The 24,396-nt window shown below is 35.2% G+C and overlaps 1 protein-coding gene across 3 annotated transcripts in view; it reads right to left on the bottom strand.

Moving 5' to 3' along the window:
* Window positions 1-24,396, bottom strand: part of MIB1 (MIB E3 ubiquitin protein ligase 1) — a 74,814-nt gene that overhangs the window by 39,418 nt on the left and 11,000 nt on the right. For all 3 annotated transcript variants that reach the window (XM_062570214.1, XM_062570215.1, XM_062570216.1), the window contains exons 3-12: window positions 23,150-23,279; window positions 21,256-21,360; window positions 13,356-13,422; window positions 10,878-11,082; window positions 9,093-9,276; window positions 8,632-8,776; window positions 8,350-8,483; window positions 7,408-7,515; window positions 3,076-3,273; window positions 820-971 (exon numbers count right to left, since the gene is read on the bottom strand). In XM_062570214.1, the coding sequence (XP_062426198.1) occupies window positions 820-971; window positions 3,076-3,273; window positions 7,408-7,515; window positions 8,350-8,483; window positions 8,632-8,776; window positions 9,093-9,276; window positions 10,878-11,082; window positions 13,356-13,422; window positions 21,256-21,360; window positions 23,150-23,279 (1,428 nt within the window). The remainder of the gene's footprint in view (window positions 1-819; window positions 972-3,075; window positions 3,274-7,407; window positions 7,516-8,349; window positions 8,484-8,631; window positions 8,777-9,092; window positions 9,277-10,877; window positions 11,083-13,355; window positions 13,423-21,255; window positions 21,361-23,149; window positions 23,280-24,396) is intronic.

The raw sequence follows: 24,396 nt of genomic DNA, 5'->3' as shown, positions 1-24,396 counted from the left end.
ACCCTTATTTGTCTAACTGCACTCAACTGAAAAACAGAATTTTGTAGTAGAAAAGCAAAACACACATTTCATTCAAATTAAATTCTGAATTTTCCACCATATGAAAACATAATACTACTTAAGTCTTGTTAGAATGGCACGTCCAAAGAATATTTATCCATAAAGTGATAATCAGCAATGCAGCTAAATTTTCCTATGCTGTTCTAGCTGTGCAACACATTTTGAAAGCTCTTAACTGAAAATGAGATGTAGGTGTATATTATGCAATCAGCGCAAAACAAAGTATGCCTCAGAATTAGTATTTCTGTAATGAGCTGCTATGTAAACCTCAAATAAGAAACTCTTCCTACACGTTAACATGCTCTTGAGAAAACAGATGTCTCTTATACCGTCACAATGCAATTTAACATGACAACTCTATGTTTACTTTACAGTTGCATGGTATCTTTAATAATTACCAATAAGTACTTCTAAACACTCAAAGCCTTTCCCAAATCCAATATTCAAGAGTTGAAACATTTCTACAGACCTTATCTCAAGATCTTACTCAGCAACCTGTCATTTGGCAAAATATTAATTTGCAAAATTTTACTTTACATCTACTTCCCAGGAATATGCAGTTATCTAAATTCAGCATGGAACTAACTAGGCTAGTTTCATCCAAACATAGCTACCCAGTTATAGCCATGGTAATAATGCATGTCTAAGCAACGTCAAAATTCAAGAAATGAAAATATATGCAAGTTTAAGGATCTTTTCAAAGAATGCCAGAATTCTACCTTTTTTAAAAATGACAAAATCTTAAAAGAAAAATCTTACCTAGGATTTCCTCTTAGTGCAGCATGGTGAAGAGCATTAAACCCATTATTGTTGGTGATAGTAACATCAGCTCCAGCTTCTAACAACACAGCAAGGATGTCATCGCGCTTTTTACTTATTGCATCATGGAGTGGAGTGTCACCTTCAGAATCCTAAAAGCCAGAAATAGCATGCATCACTTTTTACATGCACCCACATAAAACAGAAGGGGGGAACAGCAGTGGGGAAGAAAGATACTTAAATCGGAAAAAACGACTACACAAACTAGTTCTTCACAGTGTAGCTATACTGCAGAGGTCAGAGCAAGTTGCATCTGATCTTTCTCTGGTTTTGTGAACACTTGAGTAGTTAAGCCCATCCAGGGCTCCAGCCTTCTGCAGCTGCATTAGTATCAGAACTCAAAACCAGAGCTTAGGAATGCCTTTGACAACACTGAGGACTGTCAGAGGTATACCTAAGACTGTGGACATCAGCTTCTCTATGTCTCACATCCAAATTGAGTTGAACTTCAAGTTACAATGTCTCCGTAATACAAGGGCAGGAGCAACGGCCATAGCAACAGAGAAGAGACTGGGCAGGAAGAGGGAAGGCAGGCATTTTGTGCTATGGAGACTAATCTTGAGCCAGCAACTAGTCATCTAAAAGACAACACCAAAAAGACTATATGAAATAAAAGAATAAGGAGGACAAAAATAAGGTGCATTCTAAATAATATATTTAAGGCAATTATGTTGTTTTAAACAGGAGTAGACCATTTTCCATGGAACAAAAACCAATCATAAACAATACAAAGCTTTTAAAACTTAGTATTTTTAAAGCTTTTATACTTCCTAGGTGTATCAGATAATACATTAGACAAAATATATGAAAATATTTCAGTACATAATTAAACAGGCAGAGAATTTATACTTTAACTTGTTGTAGATTTTTAAACCTCCCAAATAATGGAAAAATACTTTTTATTCCTGGAAGTAATGCATACATTACTTATTCAAAGATCCAAATGTTTGGACTGAAAAGGAATGTTCTGCAACTAACAGTACAGAACACATCCATTTATGTTTATTTACTGCTATATAGGCAAAATCTCTAGGTTTATGCTTCCTGTAAACTTCTGACACTATGCAAGTCAAGAAGACACTGTCATTAACTCAACTGGAGAATGAGAAACTCAGGAATTTAACATTTTAGCAATATACTATAATATGAAAAAGAATCTTTACAATCTTTACAGTTAGAATCAAACTGCCAAACAAAAAGTGCTCCAAACTGAAACAGCTGAACCAGTCTGCCAGTCTGAACCAGTCTGAAAGCTCAACCTCAACAAAATCAAGATAGTACGTATAAAGCCAGGTAGAAACAGATAAACGAAGAATCCTTCTACTCACCAATTTTTAGAAAGTTTGCTCATCTTATGTTATGTGGATATACAGCTTTAAAAAATTATGGAATGTTAAATTTCAGCAAAATAAGGGGGGAAATGAGTTATTGCAGTATATCTTGATTTGCCCAGGATATTAGAGCTTTTTCTTTTTTGTACAAAAACTCCTCAAACTATCCCATTCAGGTTTGTTTCTCTTGTGCACTGCATGAGGCTGCGTTCAGCTTACGCAGAATGTGATAGAGGGTTTTTTGATAGAGAGTTTTTCGTCTACTTTCCCAACCCCCCCTCTAATAGGAGGTCACAGTCATATGTCACAGCTTCTGCCACATTCATTACAGATAAAACTGTTCTTGTGCAGCTATGGTACTTGAAGCCCTAGAGCTACAGACTTTTTAGATAAAAGCCTGTACATTTAAAAGAGATTCTAGCTAGATTGTTCTATCAATGATAGGTCAATTCAGAAAAGAAAGTTTCCTTCAACAAAACATTCTACAGTGTCATCAGCCAAAAAGATGTGAAGACTCCAAAAGCTGTAGCTTGCATTAGGAAAAAAATAGCTGCATATTGGATATACGAGGAGTTAATCTGGAGGGAAAGTCAACAATTACAGATAAACACAGTCTGTGAAAACGTCAGTATCAATTGGCTAGAACACATCAGATGTCTATCTAGCTGCCAAGTAAACAAATCAGCCTAACAGCATTTTTCTTACCAATCACATTTTAGGGCAAAGGCTGGGACAGATAACCTCACAAGGTCTATTCCTTTAATCGTATTTTTTGCAAGTCTTCTATCACCTATATACAGCATCCACATACAGCAAATCATTATTCAAGAGCTAAAAAGTAGATCTATATCAACAATTACTTTACCTGGAGACTAGGATGGCAGCCAAAGTCCAGTAAAGTCTTCACAACTTGCAGATGACCTTTGTTGACAGCAATATGAAGTGGAGTCTGCCTGCGTTTGTTGCGAGCATTTAAATCTGCACTGCCTCTGTGCAAAACCTCTATCACAGCACCCTCATCACCAAAAGCTGCATGATGAACTGCCCTGTCTCCATCTTTGTCCTAAAGCAGAAACATTAATTTGACTCAGTATATTCTGCATTTCCTTTACATTTAAACACAGATTAAATTGAACCACAGTACATTTTTTCTTTTCATTTGAGGAAATTAAATTAAGACAACCAAGATACCACTCAAATACTGAGCTAATTAAAAAAAAAAAAATCAAGTGAAGCACAGCAGAGGATGAAAAGTCTGTCCATAGCTGAAAACTTACATACATATTCTATTCAGCTACTATAAACATATATATTCTCTGATATTGATATCTTATACGAGGCAAATTTAGCTCTGAAATTGCGTGAGATGCCTTCATCAGGAACTCGGCTGGATTCATTTCGGTTTCTACTAAAAATAACCACTGTCTAAAAAAACTCATAAAAAGTCACAGATTCCAAATCATAGTATTAGACAACAGAAGTGTTTTGCTTATATAACTAGGCTAATTTTTATTAGGGTTTATTGTGTGTTTGTCTTAATCTTTAGCTAATAAACGTTTTCCAAAGAAAGTCTAGGATTGTGACTTAGAAATTAAGCAGAAGTTCTGATTCTATGATAACTCATAGCATTAATGCTCTGATTACATTCAGCTTGGTTCAGTTTCACCCAAACTGAGAATTAATTTTTGAAAGTCTTAAAGCTGTCAATTAAAGTTATTCTAACATCCACAAGTGGACTATACTACATGAAAAATATTTAAATATTAATCAAATACATTTATTAATGACAATATATAAAAGTGAAATGTAAAATGGAAGGTATATAACAGATTTCATTGCTGTAATAGCCTGCAGAAGCTGGTATTCTAAACAAATTTATGTGCACAATGGAATGCTACTAGATATTTTGTAAGATTTAAATACTAAAAATGGTAAGCAAGGGATTTTCTTCCCTTCTAGCAGTATTTTTGGAGGTTATTTTAACTATATACAAAACACATTTCTAATACACTTTTATAGCAATGCAAGAATGAAGAGTTCTCAGGATAAATTCTATTTGCACAGAAAAATAACAATGAGACTATTTACAGTATTTAAAAAAAATATAAGATGACATATCTCCTAATTATCAAATGTGTCTTTTAGGAAAACAACAGCATGACAATACTGTTAAAAATGCTATAGCATTTATTTCTAGAAAGCATTTCATTTCACAGGTGTTTTTTTTGTCTATTCATATTTACAGACTGCAAAGTACACTGAGATACTGATGACATCCATAATTTAATAAACATTTTACGTACCTTAGCAATACTTTACATCCTAAACAATACTTTACGTATCTTAACATATTGCAATTTTGAGACACAAAAAAAAAAAAATTTATGAAAAGTCAACGCATAAAGCTTCTGTATCTGTTTTAATGAGCAGAGGTCCAAGAAAGTGTATACACTATTTCTCCCTAGCATCTAAACAGTTTTCTCAGGAGCTAAATCCCACTGCGTAGCTCTTCCACAACAGTATATTAATACATCCAGGAAAAAGCTAACAGGTAATCAAACATTCATCCTAAAACTTGTATCTAAGTATTAAAACACTATATATTTCTCTACAGATCAAAAATATAACATTGGCAGTAATGTCAATATATAGTGACTGATATTCACTAATTTCTGGAAAGACTAGAAGGCTACATACCATTACTATGTAATATACACATAGGCTTTTTGAGCTCCATCAGTAACAAAATGTTTTCTGACTGAACAGAGGTCACCAGCACTCAACATTAAATTTTATCAGCATAAAGCAGACAATACTATGTGGGCATCCGCAGAAACTGTCACAACACATGACAAATGACTATAAGCGTAACTATATCCAAGCTAACTTTAAAATAGGTAAACAAAGGATTTTTATCCATTCTTTACACACCACAGACTGCAATGATGAAGTAAAAGACTGACTAAATTTTTGCAGGCTATTACGTCACAGAAATCAGACTACAGCCAGTATGTGCTGCATAAAACTTAAGCCATCTTTAACAATCAGTAAGAAAATCTTTATAAACTAAAGGTATATTTGTGAATGTAAAAATAATTCTAGTGACAAAGACTGTCATCATTCATTAATGTATTAACATGTTATAACTGGTTGGTCTATTAAATATAATACTAAACTAAAAGCTCAAGCACATTGTTACTTATTCAAATAATGACTGAGCACACTAAAGACTTCAAAGCATTCTATTAAGCCTTCATTTATATTCTGAATAAGAGAAATCTGACAGATCCTTCTGCTTCACAAAATGAGCGAAGTCTGCAATATCAGAGCTTTATGTATAAATGAAACAAAATAAACTCAAATTGCAACTGGTAGAGTATTCTGTTAGACAGTTAACTGTAATTTTCTCATGAACAATCATTCTAATAAACTTAAACAGAAGAAACCCTCCATTTTGTGTTCCATTTGGGAAAAGCTATTCTAAGGCAGTTCTTGCACAAAGATATTGTATTACCTTCTGATCAAACATGCTTTACTTAAGAATGGGAAACCTCTTAAATGAATATTGTATGTAAGAAACAGGACAAGTAATCATAGGTGAGGATGCAATATTGGACTTTGAATGCCAAGAGTAGTATCCTATTGCATTCTCTGACTGAAATAAAGAAAATTAAGAAAAGGCTTCAACCACTACAGTCAAATATAAGCTTATAGTTCTATGCTGCTAAAATAATATTAATAATTATTATTAAAGGTGTTGAAATTAATAACAACCTTTTATAATACTGTTAGTAAGGGGCTAGTTTGGGAACATAATCACACCAAGAAAAGTAGTTATTCATCTTCTGACATTCAAAAAAGGATTACTGCACTCTGCAGTACAGACTTTTGTTTGTATGCATGTGTGTACACAAATCCACGTGTGTGTACCAATAAAAATACAGGCATTTCTGCTATAACCCATCAATTGAATAATGCAAGGGAGGGAAGAGGAGAAAGTCTCGGGAAAAAAGCAGTAATGCATTCAGTATGCAGAACTTCTTCATTTCTTATAACAAATTCAAGATAGATTTCATTTTAAAGACTGTTTCCATAAAAACTAAACCCAGAATGTTCTGTAAAAAAGGTAATAATGTAGTTTCACAGCAATTTTATTTTAATTCCTGAAGTTTCCCATATCTTCCTCCAAAGAGGAGGAAGAAAAAAAATTCTGTTTGTACCTATAATAAAATCAAGTGGCCATTTATTTATTAGAATAAATGCAGTTGAAGCTTATTATTCAACTAACAGAGAAAAGTCAAAATAAGCTCTGTGCAATTCTCGAGAGTTAAGAGAATACTGCATAGTTTAGAGTGCAAATTATCGAAAACCAGTTAAATGAATTACTTCCTAAATGAAAAAGACTTTTTTCTCCCCAAGGAGCATAATATAACCTTCAAGGGAAATTCAAAACCAATTTAAGATCTATTTTACCTTCCTACACAAGGGAGATGATTATATGGCTGCAGCAACAAGAAAACATAACTAAATATCTTCTTTAGATGACTTCAATGCCTTACAAATATTGATCATCAACAGCGTGAAATAAGGTTCTTCCATTTCAGAATGTAACAGGTAACAAAAAGCAAGAACAGGAATAGACATCCACAAGAAATCAGCTGCAGACACAGAAACAACATACTCTGTTTTTCAGAGTTCTGCTCACTGTTAGAATTCATAGCCACTAGAAAATCAAAACCAAAATACAACCTCTCAATTCATTCTCCACAAAACAACAATGTATTTATCGAACACAAGTTTTAAATATATTGTAAGCATACACTTCTTGTACTAAACACATACAACACTTGTAAGATCCTATTTCTGAGAAAGGTAATTTGTTATGAAAAGATAATGATCTATTCTTTTCTTTGTGGTCTGCTTATATACCATTTAAAATACATTAGTTTCTACAATCCTGATTACTCTATAATTTGTTTAATGTTTAATTACCTATCAAAAAGCAAAGACAGTTCTGCACTGCCACCTGTATTTCCAAGTGTTAGAAATACATGCTATACAGAGACACGAAAAACTACCTAAAAATGGAAGAATTTACCAATTAGTGCTGGAAAGGAACTCCAATAGAACTATTATTCCTGTACGTAGGAAACCTTAGTGCTTAAGGGGCCAAAGTATTTTTAAATAGTTAAGTTACCTCTGCTTCTACATCCACGTTCTGTTTCAGAAGCAACTTCAATATGTCAACGTGGCCATTCTGACTAGCTGCTTGCATAGCTGTGTGTCCAGCACATTGTCCGTTCACCTGTAAGTATATAAATATTTTGAGATAATTTGCAACAAATATATACAGATGTTTATGGGACACTATAGCAGTATAAGTTTAAGTATACTAGAAAACGTAATCAGTAGCATGCCTATGAAAGCATGAAATGAACAACTTCTACACTGTTGCCTTTCTGCCACAAATGAACAGATGATCTATTAGGCCTGCTCTATTTCATTTTTACACCATTAGCTAGATTGAAAGAAAGAAGCAAAACAATTGTATAATTTTGAGCTATAAATTAACCCTCAGAACTATCAGAGTTCAATCACTTATCTGCAAGAATTACTGCTGCAGTAATGAGAAAAATATTTGTGTTTTTAAAACACATTCCCTCAATCCAATCCTAGAATTATTAAACATCTCCTTGAGGCTTCTCACTTTAAGTGATCAGACAATTTGTAAAAGGAATCTGGCAAAGAACAGATTAGAAAGCAACTATTACACTCACAAAAATGAAACAAGCAAGCAGAAAGACCCTCCTTCCTCATATCCCCTCAAAACAAAAGAAGTTGAAGATCCCTCAGTAACTGTGGGTGTTCTCTGCTCCAAATCCGGCAGGGATAAACTGGTAGGTATTTTAATTCATGTTACGTAATAGCATACAAATTTTTTCCAGTGAAAATGGGTGTAAAGCAGTATTTTCAGACATCCCACACAATGTTTCATAGGACAGGAGATGGAAAGAGAGATGCTGGAACCAGCTGTATTGGTTCAGCAGTTTAGTGAGGTAGACACACTGCTGACTGCAAGGGGATTCTATGACAGCTTCAGTTCCTTTAATATTACAAGTCCCCAAAATAGAACACTCACATCCACATCTGGTCTCTTTAGCAGGTCTTCCACTTTAGCAACATCTCCGTTGGCAGCAGCTTTAACCAATTCTTCGTTGAGATCTCCAGATTCTTGGGTTTCAAATAATTTCTTCAACAGCTGGGACAATCTTTCTGTAATTATTAAGCAAAGAACAATTAAAATTACAATTCTAATCACACAAAAATAGAAAATTAACAGCTAAATCTGTCACATTTCTACAGATATGTATGGAAGAACCCCCAAAATCACCATAAAACTATTATTACTCTTCAAACTTACCTCCAGATGCATTACTTATAGCAGATCCTGCTGATGCCACCTTCGAGACAGCTGCTGGGTTATATGTCCAAGATGTTCCACAAACCTCTACCTTTAAGTCACTGTCTGAATAGATCTGCTGGACTCTACCAACTTTACCTAAAGTCTGCATTGAAGGAAGAGTCAAATGCAAATAATACTAAAATTAAATATTTAGAAACATTAAAACAAGTAACTAATTTTATGAAGTTTTACACTGGTTTTACAACAGTGCAGTCACTAACGCTTCTAGCTAACTTTCATCAGGCTAAACAGATTACTACATCTGAGCAAGTATTACACTGTGTTTAGTGAAATACATTTCCTGTAACTTAGGAAAGTGTCATCTTAACTCCTACAACCTCCAGGTACTATTACCAGCCATACTTAGAAATATTATGCAAGTTTTACTACTATGTGCACCCAAACAAACAACCACTTACGGGAAGCATTGCTTCAGCCCACTCTCCATGACCTCTCTGAAGAAGCTTAATCCTCTCCAAGTCGTAACATACTTGAACAAGGTCACCCACTTGAAATTGAGAGGTACCTCCTTCAGCACCTTGAACAGTATCTCCACTTCGGACAACATTGGCTTTGGTGAGAACAGCTGGGTTAAATGTCCACCTAAACAAACAAGGTCATTTAAAGTGTATTTTAAATATGTAATATGTTTAAAAATCATCCATTGGATAGTGTTCTGCTTGTATGCATAGTAATCTTCTGTATTTAGATACTATAGCATATTTGTTGTTCACCACTTTTTGCTCATAAACTCGTGAGTTATTAGTTGAATATTGCAAGAGTGGTCTTCACAGAAATTAACTTTTCTATAGCAAAGAAGAAATTTTGTGCCCTGTCCTCACAGCCTAAGGGGAGATTACAAAAAGATAATAACCCTGAAAGCAGCCATACAGTTTGTTTTTACAGGGACAGGAGGAGATGAGTCTTTCTGGTTGGAAAGAAAAAGACCCAGGATGCATCACACAGGATTACGCTGTCAGGAAATAACATGGGAAGAACACAGGATTTCGCCCCCTCCCTTCCCACATCAAAGGTGCAATATCCAATAACAAAAAGATTCTTCAGTCAAATGCATGGCCTAGATACAACTAGATTTTTACCAAACAAGCCTTATTTGTACTGTAGATTTTACTGGTTTACAAGAACTGTTTTTATGTTGGGTTATATTCTAAAATATAATAAGATGTTCTGTCCTTCATGTGTCATTGGGTCTGAGGTTGACTTATATCCAACTACCAGATCTAGCTGAGGAGAACTGAGTAATCTCTGTAAAGGACAAAGTCAGTGAGGAAACCACAAGAAAGATGAGCTCCTCTGGCATTACAGCCAAGACTGTCAGAGCAAAAGGCACTTGCATCCTTTCAGTTTGTGTTAGCTCCATTTTGCATTTATTAAAGTTAGCAAGAGATTGCAATGCCCTGAGGGAAAGCCTTAATGAATAACGTAATGTTAATCCTTTCTGGACAAAGTCAGCAGGTCAGTCTTTACATACAATTGAAATCACACTTCATTCAGCTGTTTTTTTAAAGACAAGTATGGCTCTTGAGAGCAAGGCAATACAAAGCCATGTAGAGATATCAGCTCAGATCCACAGTAGAGGTTGGTTTGAATCACACTGGCATGGATGCAGCTCATCAAGCTTCAAATCTAAACTCACTTGCAGGGTAGTTTTGACACCATCTTCCCCAACATTTCCCATTCTTGGTCCATATTTACACAAACTAACATTCATCTAAGTAACAAAATGTTGCATATGCATCATGCCAAGGACTATATATACATACTAGAGATCCCCATCACAAAAAGAAAAGTGCTCTTAAGCCACTTTCCAGAAAACCTACAGCACGTTGCTGCTACTATTCCCCTTGGGACTATGAGATTGTAAATAAAAAATAAAAAAACCAAACAGTCTGAAACATCATTTTGGGGAAACTGGATATTCCGCAAATTTATTCAAGTATTTGGGATTCAAATTTTCAGTAAGTGTGAGAAGCGGCAAACTTTCTTTTCCCACTAAGGCATCTTTAAAGTACTGAAATTTTCTGTAATAGGTAAGTCCTCATAACACATTACAGAAGAAATATAAAAATTCTCAAGGAAATTTTGACAGACTCAAGCAGAAGAACAGAAAGTTTCTGGCATCAAGTCATCTTAAGTGTTGAAGAAAATTTGTGAGAATGATTGATGAAGAGCATGTAACAAACCTGTTGCCACTTGGATACTGTACTACTATATCATGATCCTCATCAATGCCACAAACCGTTCCAGTTGTTGTTAAGGTTTCAAACATGCCATCAGTCCATCCTCCATGACCATGCTGCAAAGACTGTACAATTTCTAAATCAAGGTCAATGTTTACAAGGTCACCAATTTGCAGCCCACCAGGATTTCTGTTACCATTTTGCTCACCTAGAATGGAATAGAGAGGAAAAGTGAATAAGACCATAGTAAAAATCCAAACCATCTAAATAACAGAAATTAATTTCTCAAGTAGAACTAATAGCCACAAGACCTCTCAGCTTCTCTGAAACTGCACTGGCCAATAGCAAAGAGAGTAAACAGGTAAAAAGGAATTCTGCATCCTTGGTATAGAATTCAGTACTTCTTTTGAGTTTTTTAGATGAGTAGTAATGAAAGCGGTACACAGTAAACAGCTCTGACAGGCCCCAGGGTGATCTCTATCTAGTATAGGCAGTAACTATAAAAAAAACCCTCTGATAGTTTTAAGACTGTCAAATTTACAGTGCCATTTCATAATGATGAAAGCAGTTAACCCTGTAAGTAGTGAGATGGCTATAAATTAAAATATATGTATAAATATTTTTGTGCAGAAGACCTCCCTATACAATCTCTACTTTCAAAAGAGGTGTCATAGTGAAAAGTCATCAGCTTTAGAAAAAAATAGCATACATCCACATACATCAAGCTATGACAACTGACAAGAGAAGACTCTTGTAAGTTTACTCAGTGCCAGAACCAGAGGCTGGTGTCTGGTGCCATCCATAGAAAGCTGGAGAGGGACAATTCCAGGACTTGCATAGATTGAGTCAGTACTCCAGTTTCTCAAGGTTCTTTTGAATGAAAGCTCTACTTTCAAGCACACTGCTCTGCCAATTTGCTATCACCTGCAGATTTTCTGGGATAGTAGTTTTCTCATCAAGGTCATCAATGACATATTTAGAAAAATTACTCCCAGTATTGAGTTTTGACTATGTGCTATTCCGTCTTAATCAGGTTCTTGCTACAGTATTATTTGCACTCTGCTTTGAACATCGCAAAGCTTCAAAAAGAATTCTCTAGTTTTGAATGAGAATTACACAATTAAACTCAGAGCACGAACGTATCTGTGACCTATCTTCAGAAGACAAATAATAGCGAGAGACGTTCTCCGAAGAACCAGACTAAGATGATGCAGGATAACTTGGCAAAACCTCTGAGACAGAGTTCATCATCATCCCAGAGCAATTTAATATACTGGAAGAGGAAGAATTTACAGCATAGTCTCCCAACTATCTTTACTGGATATTTTTAATGCATTCAAATACAGTATCACCACAAAAGCAAGCTACATTTACAAAACTGTAATCTTAAAGCAATAACCAAAATTAACTGGAGTTTACTGAAAAAAAAAAAAAAAAAAGAGAGTAACAATATGCAAGCACGCCCTGAAGAATACAGACCATAAGAACCTAAATTTACTTGTGCAATAACCAGTAAGACCATATTAAGACCAAATATAGAAGCAAAATACAAAAATCAGAGCATCTCGGCTTCTTACTTCCAAACAATCTAATTAACTAAGTGATTTCCTGTATGACAACTACTTTTTCCTCTTTTTTTAAAAATAAGACAGACTTTTACTTTTTTCATCTATTCTCCTATAATGTCAAAAAAGGAATGCTTTTAGATCATACTTAAAATACATGTGCAAGAAATTAGAATAGATTGATGAAGAAAGAATCTGTATGACTTTTAGAAAAGACAGTATCATCAGCTAATTTTTAATGCATCTAAGTACAACAGGAAACTTGAGAAGAAAAGCAAAACTTTCTGTAGTGTCTCGTTTTATAATCTGGTGTTTTGCCAAGGAAATACACATTAATAATTAAGAACATTTTGCCCAACAATCTATTTAGCTCAACTTGCCCATATCTCAAAACCCAAAACAGCTGGCAATCATTTTTGTAATAAACTCTGCATATTTCTTTACTATCTTAGTTAGGCAGTAGACATAAGTCAGTGCAATGGCCGATACGGAAAACCTCAGCCGACGGTTCGTAACATATACTATTTTAAGGTAGATTAAGTTAGATGTTCAAATATTTTCTGTTTATGGCCATGTATACAGTACTTCATTGAGCATGCCTGAATATTTTAACAGTCCTATCAGAATGCAGAGATATGTTTGGCTGTTTTACAGAAATACAGTGCACAATGTACACGTGAAATGCAAGTTATTACTTAGTCAATACTTAAGAACTCTCCTGCTGTCCACTTGGCACATTTAGAAAAGAGTTACAATTTATTATTAAGATACAAACCATCACAATGAACAGAGGTGCTAACACTTGTATCACACTATAAAGGACAGTCCCTTTAAAAGATGTTTAAAAAGGAAACAGAAGTCCAGACTAAGCATAGTTAACACAAATCAAGATCAGTTTACTTTATCTGCAACTCACCTAACACAGGACAATGGTCCCTGTAGAAAGAGCCTCCTTTTGCATCTTGGACACATTTCAGGTCAGACTAGGAAAAGACAGTAAGACAACTTTAGTCCTCACTGGCTGAACCTCCAGGTTAGTGAAACTAGAACTGAAATATACTCAACTGAGAAAGGCTGAAAATTATATGCCATGAAGTTACAGAGCAAACAATCTCTAATATTCTTGCAAACTGTCAGCCTTGACATTCACAAGATTTAATAACCCTTACCAATATAAAAGGCTTTACATTAATGCGTTGTAAAGGATAAAAATGTTTTTAATTCAAAATGATTATTAGAATAAGGCAGCTCTTCTGCATTGTTCTATAGGCATTCTTCCTTAAAAAAAAAAAAAAGCGCATACTAATACAAGTAAAGCAAGAATAAAAAAATTGCATACAGTGCTTGATGCCACAGTCTCTCCTGTACAGTATCATTTAAGTCTTGCCAGTGCTGCCCTTCCTTCCCACATCTTTTTCAGTCAGATTTATGTTTAACTTAGAGAATAAAATTTGGCATCCAAATCCTAAAATCTGAAGAATTTCCTATGAAAAATATACAGAATACAAGGATATGTGGGTTGTTTTTCTTTTTCTTTTTCTTTTTTTTTTTAAAGCTTATACTGAGCTAAATCCTGCTCTTTTAAGGAGAAAAGAGTTAAAGACTACACCTCCAAAAGATTCTGTTTCGTATTATCTAAGAAGCATAAGTTTCAAGTGTGATAACCAGCCACTATTCATAAACCCAGCAGAGTTCCTATAATTCCCCCTTCCTTTAGTTCTTTCCTGGGTAACCCTTTAAGCCAAACGGCTGCCATCTGGCATTACTCTCTATGGAACAAATCTCACTAAACAAAGGGCATTTTGTGTCCATGATGAGTTGGGAGCGAGATGGGAAACTTTGTTGAATGTGTCAGAATACTGGCGGGGGATGGGGGAGAAAAAAAGAGGACAGGTGGTGGTTGTGATAAAATAAGCCAAACAAATGTTTTCCTAGTTATTTCTTATTTTTCCACGCCCAAAATTTATTGCAAGACTGTCCTCCTGCAAAAGGATGAAGACGAAACCTCTTAAATCTTCCCAGTCTCCGAGATACTGATGAACGCAATACTACCTTCACTAACCTCTAACAGCTAACACAATTTGGAGTTTAGCCTGATCTACGAAGACTGTCCAGCCGCTTTTTCAGATGCCAATTAAAACAGGCAGATCAACATAATGAGATTTAGTTGCTCTTCAAATTCTGTCAGAAGCCGCAGTTTGTTCAGCACCCAAACAGAAGGGCTGCAAGGAGATGCTGCCACCCGGTGGGCAGGTGGCTGAGGACAAAGGAGCATCGCCAACCATCCCGGACGGCGAACCGACTCCGTCACTCGGCCCAGCCGAGATTTACTTCGCCTGCGACCCCCTGAACACAAACTCTTCAGGAAAACATGGCAAGCAACCGTCTGCCTAAGAGCCAAGGAGGAGTACATACACAAGAGCTGTTTTCACAGTCTTCGGAGCATCAACAAGAGAGAGTGGGAAGATCCAAAACGGTTCTCCTTGCAACCAGGCAAAATTTGGGCACAAGATCAACATGAGTTATTTACAGTAAGTGGTAATGTACAGTGCAGACAGATGTCTAACTGCTAGCAGGAGCAGAAAAAAAAATCAGTAACAACATGATGGATTTTGAGTCATAGCCCATTGCTATTTTGCAGCAGAAGTTACCAGAAAGCAGGTTAAAATACCTTAAATTTTACGCGAAGACAGAAACCTCCAAATCCGAGCAGACAAGCCTGCTCTCTCTCTTTACCCTGCTGTACTACGCACTAAGTGTGGTTTATTTCTGGAGTATGATATAGTTGGCTGTAAGACAAAGTGGTAGCGTTGTGGTAGCTCATACCTGTCTTCCTTTCACTTATATGTTGGGAATCCAAGTTAGATTACTTGGGCATAAAAGAGTCAGATCTAAGCAATGAAGAAAAGCATGGTAAAGCGAGTTTTTTGCAGGGAGGGATTGAAGAGTTTTGTTTTTTAAGGAAGGCCTTCACCAAAACAAACAAACTGAGGAGGACTCATGGAAAATGCAGGGAGACTTCACAACCTCTCTGGGCAACCTGTTCCAGTTCCTTCCAGAACTTTACAAACAGCACTACTAACAAAAGTAAACTAACATGTCAACATAAGAAAGGTCTGCAAATGTCTTAAAAAAACATAACCAACACTGAAAAAATTCCCAGTTTTAAAACACAAAAATGTACTTAATTGTACTTCAGTACCAGGAAAACTGGCCAAGTTAATTCTAATTCTAGAAAAGTACATCTACTTCTGGTAGTCACCTACTGTATTTACCAGAAAAAACAAAGAAGCTTTCTTCTCCTCAAGTAGTCTAACTTAAAAAAAATAAATAAAAAAATAAAACCAGGGGTCATGTTACACTCCCAGCCGTCTCCCTGGCAGGTTAACAGGGCCTCAGGAGGGCGCAGCGCCAGAGGCCCGCAGCGAGGAGGGAGCACAGGCACGGTGAACGCCTGGCCCGGCCACCGGAGCCCAGCGCCTCGGCACCGCAGCGCGTCCTCACTGCTCGTCCGCTCCCTGCCTCGGAAAGCTGCGCTCTGCTGCACCTGACAGAACTCCACTGTGACTTCTGGCAGTTTTATGAGCCTCCCTGAATCTAGTAAGTGGATGGAAACGGTAGATCATTTGGAGATGAGATGTATGAATGCAAAAGGGAATGTACCAAAAGCCAGGAGAAGTCAAAACGCAAATTTCAGATTCACAATGATACCCTTTTCTGGAGTTGGGCAGTGGGGGGGAGGGACATAACTGCAACACCAGAAACAAATGGGTGAAGATGAAAACAAAACATAAGCTTTTCACACGCTAACTTTATAGGGCTATTTTTCATTCATTTCATTCATTCAGTGAACTCAGGCTTTCCAGAAACGGCACAAACTGTAGATTTGGTGGACTTTGTGTGTACTTAAAGAAGAGATGGGAGTCCCAGTTACACAGGAAATCATAAACTGAAAGCTCTAGAAACTGCATGAGCACAAACATTCCACAGCAAGAATTTAAGTCAAATAGTTGATGCACGAGCAGTGGGTCATAAAGGTTTCTGCATACAGCAGAGACTGCTCTGCTAACATTTACCTTTTGTCTTCACTAAAAAATTCATTGCGTTCTAGCAGCATGTGATTAGATTGTGTAAACACCATGATCTGAGCCAAATGGGAAATACAGATGAGACAGTTTACTTTGACATGCCATCCAATCACATCATGGAAGAAATGGGTACAATTTCATCATCTTAAAAACATCTGGGAATGAAAAAAAAAATGTACATTTCAGTGATGTCAGCAGTGCTGGCAGATGGTATAAAAGTGTCATAATACATGACCTTGAAAAGTAAAACTGCCAAGGCAGCAGCTGCCCACTGGATTAATTATTAAGTTATTCCTATCAATATGGAATACCATCTATCAAAACCAGGGATGAAGGTCTACAGACTTCATTGGGAGGCTAGGTGTGCTGCTAAGGAAGAGAAGAATGCTTATGCCAGATGCATTGAAATGTCACCTAATACAAAGATATCAGGAGAGAAATTAAATAAAGAGGCACAAAGTGCAAAAACAATGGCAACAACAACTGAGCTTCACAGAAGAATCAGACTTCAGGCAAATCATAAGTAAACAGGTTTTAACATTATTGTCTACTGTTTATAGGTACTTAATAAAAAATAAAAAACCCAACTTTTCCATGTGTAATATTTTTTCTTTAAGGGGTATCATCTTATATTCAGGACTGTCTTACTTTTGGGGGAACAGGGTAAATGAACATGATAGGATAGGATCAGTAAAGTCCCTTTTCTGTTAAGAAAAATGCTTCTTGGCCACCTGGTTATGGACAGAAGGCAGATGAAAAACTTGGCTTGATTGAGATTACCAGAGAATGAAGACAAGTAAGATTAAGTAAACAAGAAGCAAAACAAAGTCTGCTGACAAACGCAGATGAACGCACTGGGAATATATAAACACTTCATTTCTTTCTGAATTCAAAACCATCAACCTAAGTTTGACTACATTGTAAGTAATGAAAACACCTGACTTGTATGTAAACACAACCAAAATATATGTTTTCATGTTACAAGTCAGTTTTGATCAGCACCTAGAAAACAACAGAAGGACAGTGAATTAACAAAATAGTGACAAGTTCTTTTTATTTAAGGAGAAGAAAGAAAACTGTTTATGAAGGGTGTATCATGAAAGTACTCTAAACAATTACTTGTTTAAAGAAACTGTAACAGACATTGGCATTTGCCATTGCTTACAGCAATAACATGGGAGGCTTTGGCTATATGGAAAAATCAGTATGTTTAAAATGAAGAAAAGCATAATTACCATTGAGAGCTCACAATTTTCTAAATAATGTTCAAGTCACAGTTTGCCGATATGGAAACGATGGTCATTTGTATTAATAATAAAATCAACAGTTCTTACGCTTCCAGCCACGTTCTAGTCAAACTCACGGGTTAAGATAAAACTACCTCTTCAGGTAACTACTAACTGTTCGTAAACTGGATTCTTGCTGCTCTTTCTTAAACCCCCCTCACTTTGGAAGTACTGGGGACAAGACACAAGACTGGACAGCTGAAGATCTGACTTACATTCTATACCATAACTGCAGCAGAAAGTGTATTTTTATAAAACACTCACCTGCAATGCCTAGTATTGCAAGAGACTTCTCATTTTTGTTCTAAAAAAATGAATTGTATGTTAATAAGCCACTTTTAAAAAGTGGATTTAAAATCCTCTGAGGTAATTTCTAGGTCCACCTTCTAAGGTAACCCAAATAAATGTTGAAGAATGAACATTAGACATCAATTAGGATAAAAAACCCAAAGATTAAAATAACATCAAAAACATGAGGGCAAGGAATCTTCTCAATTTCTATTACACACTCAGCTATTCAGACTTTTGTGGAAAAAGCACACAAACACAGATGGCTTACAGATTACTGTGACAATGATGGATGATAACTACAGTTACCTCTTTCAGGCTCTACACAGATGAAAGTAAGATCCTCCATAATGAGGAGGTTAATCACACAGAAAAGGCAGATAGTATTGAGCAAAGAAATTCGGAAGCACACAAATGATTCCTGAATAATGAAACAGACATCAGGTTTGGGGCATTCCTGCTAGCAGAAGGCTCCAGAATTTAACCCATTGTCATAAGTTTTTATAGCATTCTGTATTATTTACTAAAGTAGTAGAATACATCACTTGTTGAAAACCAAGGCATATTACAGCTTTATACCCTTAGGTGTTTGATATGAAGCATTAAAGACTAGAAACAAATCCAAAAAATCTGGCTCACAATCTTCCCAAGAACTTTCTAATTCCAAATATTGTACCTTTTTACTACAAAAGACTACACTCAGACATTCTTAAAGCAGCAAATAAAGTGGTTAGCAGCTTGCTCTCGCTCTAGAATCTGAATATATATGGATACGAAATGTGAGTGCTGCCAGTAATCGTATTAGTCAATAGCACTTTATTCCTCCTAGAGATGCAAGAAAGGTGTTATCCAACACAACTGTTTATAAATACAGATTCCAATTTGGGGATTTGTGGGCTGTATCAGTGTGCCAGTAGAGACTCCCAGATTTAAATGACAGATGGTACAAACAAAGATAGGATGCACCTCTCTCATCCACTTCCCATATAAACACAGCAACCACAAACTAAAAATATCTGACCAAAAATAAATGAAAGTTTTCAACCAGCACCTGCTGCCCTAACAGCCAATCCTTGTCTTTTCCAAGGAAAAGCTGGCAGGCTGGATAAATTCATTCTGAAGACCAGATGCAGTCTGTCAGCGATCAAATAAGCAACCCTGATTTAAGATAATAAGCTGTGTTTCTTTAATCAACTCCATTTGTGTCCAAGTCAAGTGTTATTCATTTGTAAGTATGGGTTTCTTCCCAGCTGTATTTACTTCGGCACACACTCTGAGTACTGTTGATCCCACATTTTCTGTACGTTCTTAATCAATTTTTAAGTCTTAAGACAACTTTGCCCCAACATTATATGGACTTTCTGACAGTGTATTAGCCATTTATATACAACAGCACTTAAATGTTAGCAGAGAATCATAATGGAACATACACATTAGCAAGCAACTGAGCTGTTATAAAATTTAGCTTTACATTTAAATGACTATCTGTCACAGATACCCAAGAACCCATTCTGTTTGATATTTATATATATATAGTTAATTTCATAAATATTTTGACAGCTTTTTTCAAGTGTCACTAATTATTAAACGACTAAATATTTCTATTTATGCAAATCTTGGAAAAGGGTCATCCTTTACTTATCCATTCAGTTTACAGTTGCAATAATTGATCAAGTACTTGATCAATTAATCAAGAAAATTAACACTCCCTTATATGACAATAGACTGGCAACAGAATATAGTTATCAATAATAAATATTTTTATTAAGAAAATAAGTTGCATTCTATTCTGAAATAGCTTAATTTATTAGTTTCTGAGGCCAAAAAACAATCTTTAATGATTCTCTAGCATGATCTCCTGTATTAAGCAGTCTAAAACTTTCAACATAGAACAAGATACAGTTCAGCTGGATTTGTTTGTTGTGATTTCAGAGTTACTATCTAGATCTTTGTAGTTGTGCTTCTTTTTTATGCATCACAAATCAAATACTGGAAGGGGAAAGGGAGACATTGACCACTGGTTTAATAATATTATACTACGTAATAATATATTAAACTTTCTTTTCTGTTTGCCAGTATACAAGAAATTTTCTTTAGAACTAGCAGCACTGGAAGGGAATTCTCAGAGTCATGCAATCTACATTTTATTCTCCTGTTTCAGACTGTTGAAGAAACTATACATGACTGAATTTTCCAAAGTATGCATCAAAACATTGAGCTGCACTAAAAGTATTACTCTTTTGTTAAATCTGACATAAAAATATGTATTTATTACTACTAAAAATATTTAGTATATCTTTTTAACATTATTAGCAAACTTCATAAGCAATACCATAAAGCAAAATATTTTACTCTGAAAAAAGTGGACTGGTCACCGTTAACTTACGTATTTTATTACTGATATATGTCTGACAAGATGACATTCTAATGTTAAGTTAACATGGCTTTCCTCTGCCGTATCAAACCAAAATCATGCAAAGCCAATAATAATTAAGATGTCACATCAATTGAAAATCAAAGTAACCTTTCCTTGACCCATATTAGGGTAAGAAAAAACAGCAACAGAAGGCACTTATGCTAGAGTCTTTCTCATTTTCTCTCTATAGCTGTAGTAGTGGCTTTAGAAGCTACAAAATGAAAAACTTCATGCTAGAGAAAATTAAGATCGTAAAATAATTCATCACCCTCTCATCGACAAAAAAAAAAGTTATCACAAGAGGATTTAAAAAGCTGCAAATCTTGCAGTAATCACTCAGACCAAGCTTACAACAAACTTCAGAGTTCAGGAGTTAAAGCTACAGATAGAGTCTTTAAAAGTTCATGAATAAATGCTTCACCCCCCCTCCTTTGGTGATTTTTAATATAGACACAATATCAGCACAGTATGAATATTATGTATGCAAAATGTAAACATTTACTATACTCAGCCAGAAACCTGCTCTAACTTTGTTATTTGCATGTTCAGTAAAATCTCAGATCAGACTTTCTTCGTAATACATATGCATGAGCTATACAGCTGTAATCACAATGACCTGACTAACAGCATGCAAACTGACAAAAAATATTACAAAAGAGAGAGAATAAAGCACAACAAGTTATTCTTACTACCCTTCCCCCACCAAGCGTTTTACCCTTTGTGTTCTTTTATACTTACCATGCCCTCAAAGCCAACTCTGTAAAGGTTTTTAGCACCATTGTCCCAAAGAACATATGCCGCACTATGTGGACTTGACGCACTCCAGTCCTGGATTTCAGTTACCTATTTAGATTTTTTTTTAAAAGGGGGAAAAAAAATGATTCTATAACAAAGATTTAGAAGCACATTTCAACTTAAAAGTTTTGTCCATTCCTTTGAACAAATGTAGGTTATACCAGTTTTACTAATTTCAAAAATTTATTCTGAAGATGTTTTCTGTTTGATAAAAGCATTCCCTACTTGTCTTAATAATGACTGCAGCCTGAATATTTACTTTGTAGGTCTATTTTTCTTTTATGTATTTGGTAGCTAGCCTAATTACCATAAATACAGACCAAAATCTGTATTGTAAATATTCACTTAATGTTGTTTTGGCATGTTCTTACTAGAAAAATATTTCCTTAAAAAAAGTATGAAAACTATTTTCATCACTCCAATTTGTCTAGTTTAACCTACTTGGTGCCTGGCACCAAGATTTATTTCCAGTGCCACTCTGTTTAACAACAAGGCAAAAGAAAGTGAAAAGGACTTTTCCTGACACTTCTGAAATCATGAGGCTGCACACCAAATTCTGAAAATACATCAATTACTCAAAGAATCAACTTCCAGAATTTGTCTTCATTCTTATCTTTGAGTATTTATTTAAAAGCTGTTTCTGACATCTACTAGCTCCTTTTCTTAGTTTATACACATCTTGAAAACATTTTTAATATGCATTTATACACCTTTTCAGCCCACAAGTAATCCCACTAACTCAAATTTAGCACATAAAGTAGACAACGCAGGATAAGCTTCTTATATTGCAAGGTTTCAGAGGTTTCAAAATATCCTGCCAAATTCACAGCAAGGGGTAAATAAGCAAGATATAGGTGGGCTTTTTTGTTGTTGTTTTAAGAGATTTAAACTTATAGTTTCTTCTCAATAAAATCCAAAATGAAATCCTCAGAAGCGCTAAAGCTTATTGAGGGTACAGAATAGACATTCTTATTCAGGAATTTGTCACTGCATTTTAAATGACATATAAACACTAAAAATAAAGGTAACTGAAACATCAATTCACCTAGATATAAGGGTATTCAATTCTCACTCTAAAATTTCCCTTTTATAATGATATATGTCACAGTATATCTTATACTCCATGCTATATGTTCACACTTTTAACAATTCTCTATTAGATCTCTAGGGAAGTGTAAGCTGTAGAAAACATGCAAAGGTTATGATTAGGAACATTTTATTCCAAGCAATTCAGTTTTCCATAAACTCAATTACTTTCACGTTTTTACTCTACAATTGTAACAAAAATACTTATATGAGATCTTAAATTAGATAATAATATAATATCTGCAATCAACACTTGCAAAGTTCTTGGTTTTAATTATAGAGTCTTTTCTAGTTTATTAGATGAAAAACAAAAATCCAGGGCATAAGCACAGAAAAGCTACAGCCAAATAAACACAGATGTGGTGACCCAGAAAGAGTCAGACTACAGAATGTAGTAATGATTGATGGGGAATGGCTATGCTCAAGAATGCTGCTCTTACACCAGTTCTCTAGTAATGTTGAAATATACCCAAGAACTTATGTTGTTACAAGCCAGTCTTAAAACCAGAACAAAAATTTGCCTATTTTAAAAGTGTTATGTTGATACTGTAAACAAGCAAATTTAATTAGTCATAATATGTAACACCTTTTTTTCCCTAAGTGCTTTAGCCTTAAAGAATACAATTCAGAAATGCCTAGAAAATTATTATCTCAAGTTTAAATGATATTTTAATTAAAAAGGCCACTTATGGCATTACATGAACATCCAGATATGCATTATCCTATTTAAGTAAGCCAGTTTTATTTTTACCTTTCCCCTACGACCATTGCCACCATCTTGATCTTCCCATTGCCAATCAACTCCTCGCACCACCCTGGCACCTGCAAAGATTCCTCTTGCTGTAATTTTCTTTGATTTACGGCGAGACTCTAACAATACCCTAGAGTTCGGGGGTGGGGGAGAGGGAGAAGAAAAAAAAAGGAAGTAGTGGTCAAGATGATAAAAGCTCTGCATCAAGAAGTCCAAAAAAATGAATCTTTGGAGGTGGGAGGGCAAGAGAACATCTTGAAACAAGCATAACCCCACAAATGCAGATTTTAGTGTATGAATCACCTCCATTAAATTCTCAACTCAAACAGCAGACTATCAGATTAAAATAAAAAAATCTTCCTAAATCTGAATTATTATGCACTTATAAATTTTTAATCCTAACAAAAATTTCTTCCTCAAACTTCCTACTAATCCTAGTAGCAATTTATGAATAGATCCGTACCCATAGTATTAAAATCAATAAAGGAACATACAGACTTCTATAAACAAAATATTTTTGTTTCTATTAGGAATATCTCTAGGTCAATATTACTTTCCTGTAACTGTACTTCTATCTTTTCTCAGAATTATACTATTAAGCAAAAGAGCTGCACCTTTTCCCCCTCCGTGTTGAAATGGCTTACTTTCTACATACTTTTCATTACATATCTTGGCACATTTCATTCAATATTATCATCACCCATTTTCTCAGTCTTATTTTTATAACAATACACTATTTTCCTAAAACAACCTCCTCTTTTCCTCAGACTCCAACAGAATCAAAATAGGTTAGCACAGATAAAGTGCCCAAACACAACAATTCTTTATAAATATTTTAGTGCAAATGGAAACAGAGATAAATCTTTTCAGTCATCTCAAAAGCCACCATTTTGTGTGCAACTAGATTTCTTACTTCATGCCGTAAGAATGTTGCTAGACAAAAGTACTTTTCATTTGAAATTCTGAATGTTTCCTGACCTCTTCAGGAAGTTAACACCCTCCTGCTCAACTTTTAATATCCAGCAGATGGCAGACAAGGAAAAAGTTAACAAATTGTCAGAATCAATGAGAAGAGCACATCAGAATATTAGCAAGTTTTATCCAAGTAATACAAAACAGTGAAAGAAAACACAAAGAGATAATATCATTTAGAGCAGCATTTCAGAAATATTTCAGTATCTACAAACCTGAGACAAAAACAGCACATTTAACTTTGGTATGCAGCCCATATGATATCCCAGACTCAA

The sequence above is a fragment of the Rhea pennata genome, chromosome 2, assembly GCF_028389875.1.
Source record: "Rhea pennata isolate bPtePen1 chromosome 2, bPtePen1.pri, whole genome shotgun sequence".
NCBI classification, from domain to species: Eukaryota; Metazoa; Chordata; class Aves; order Rheiformes; family Rheidae; genus Rhea; species Rhea pennata.
This window is presented reverse-complemented; position numbering and strand designations above follow the sequence as displayed.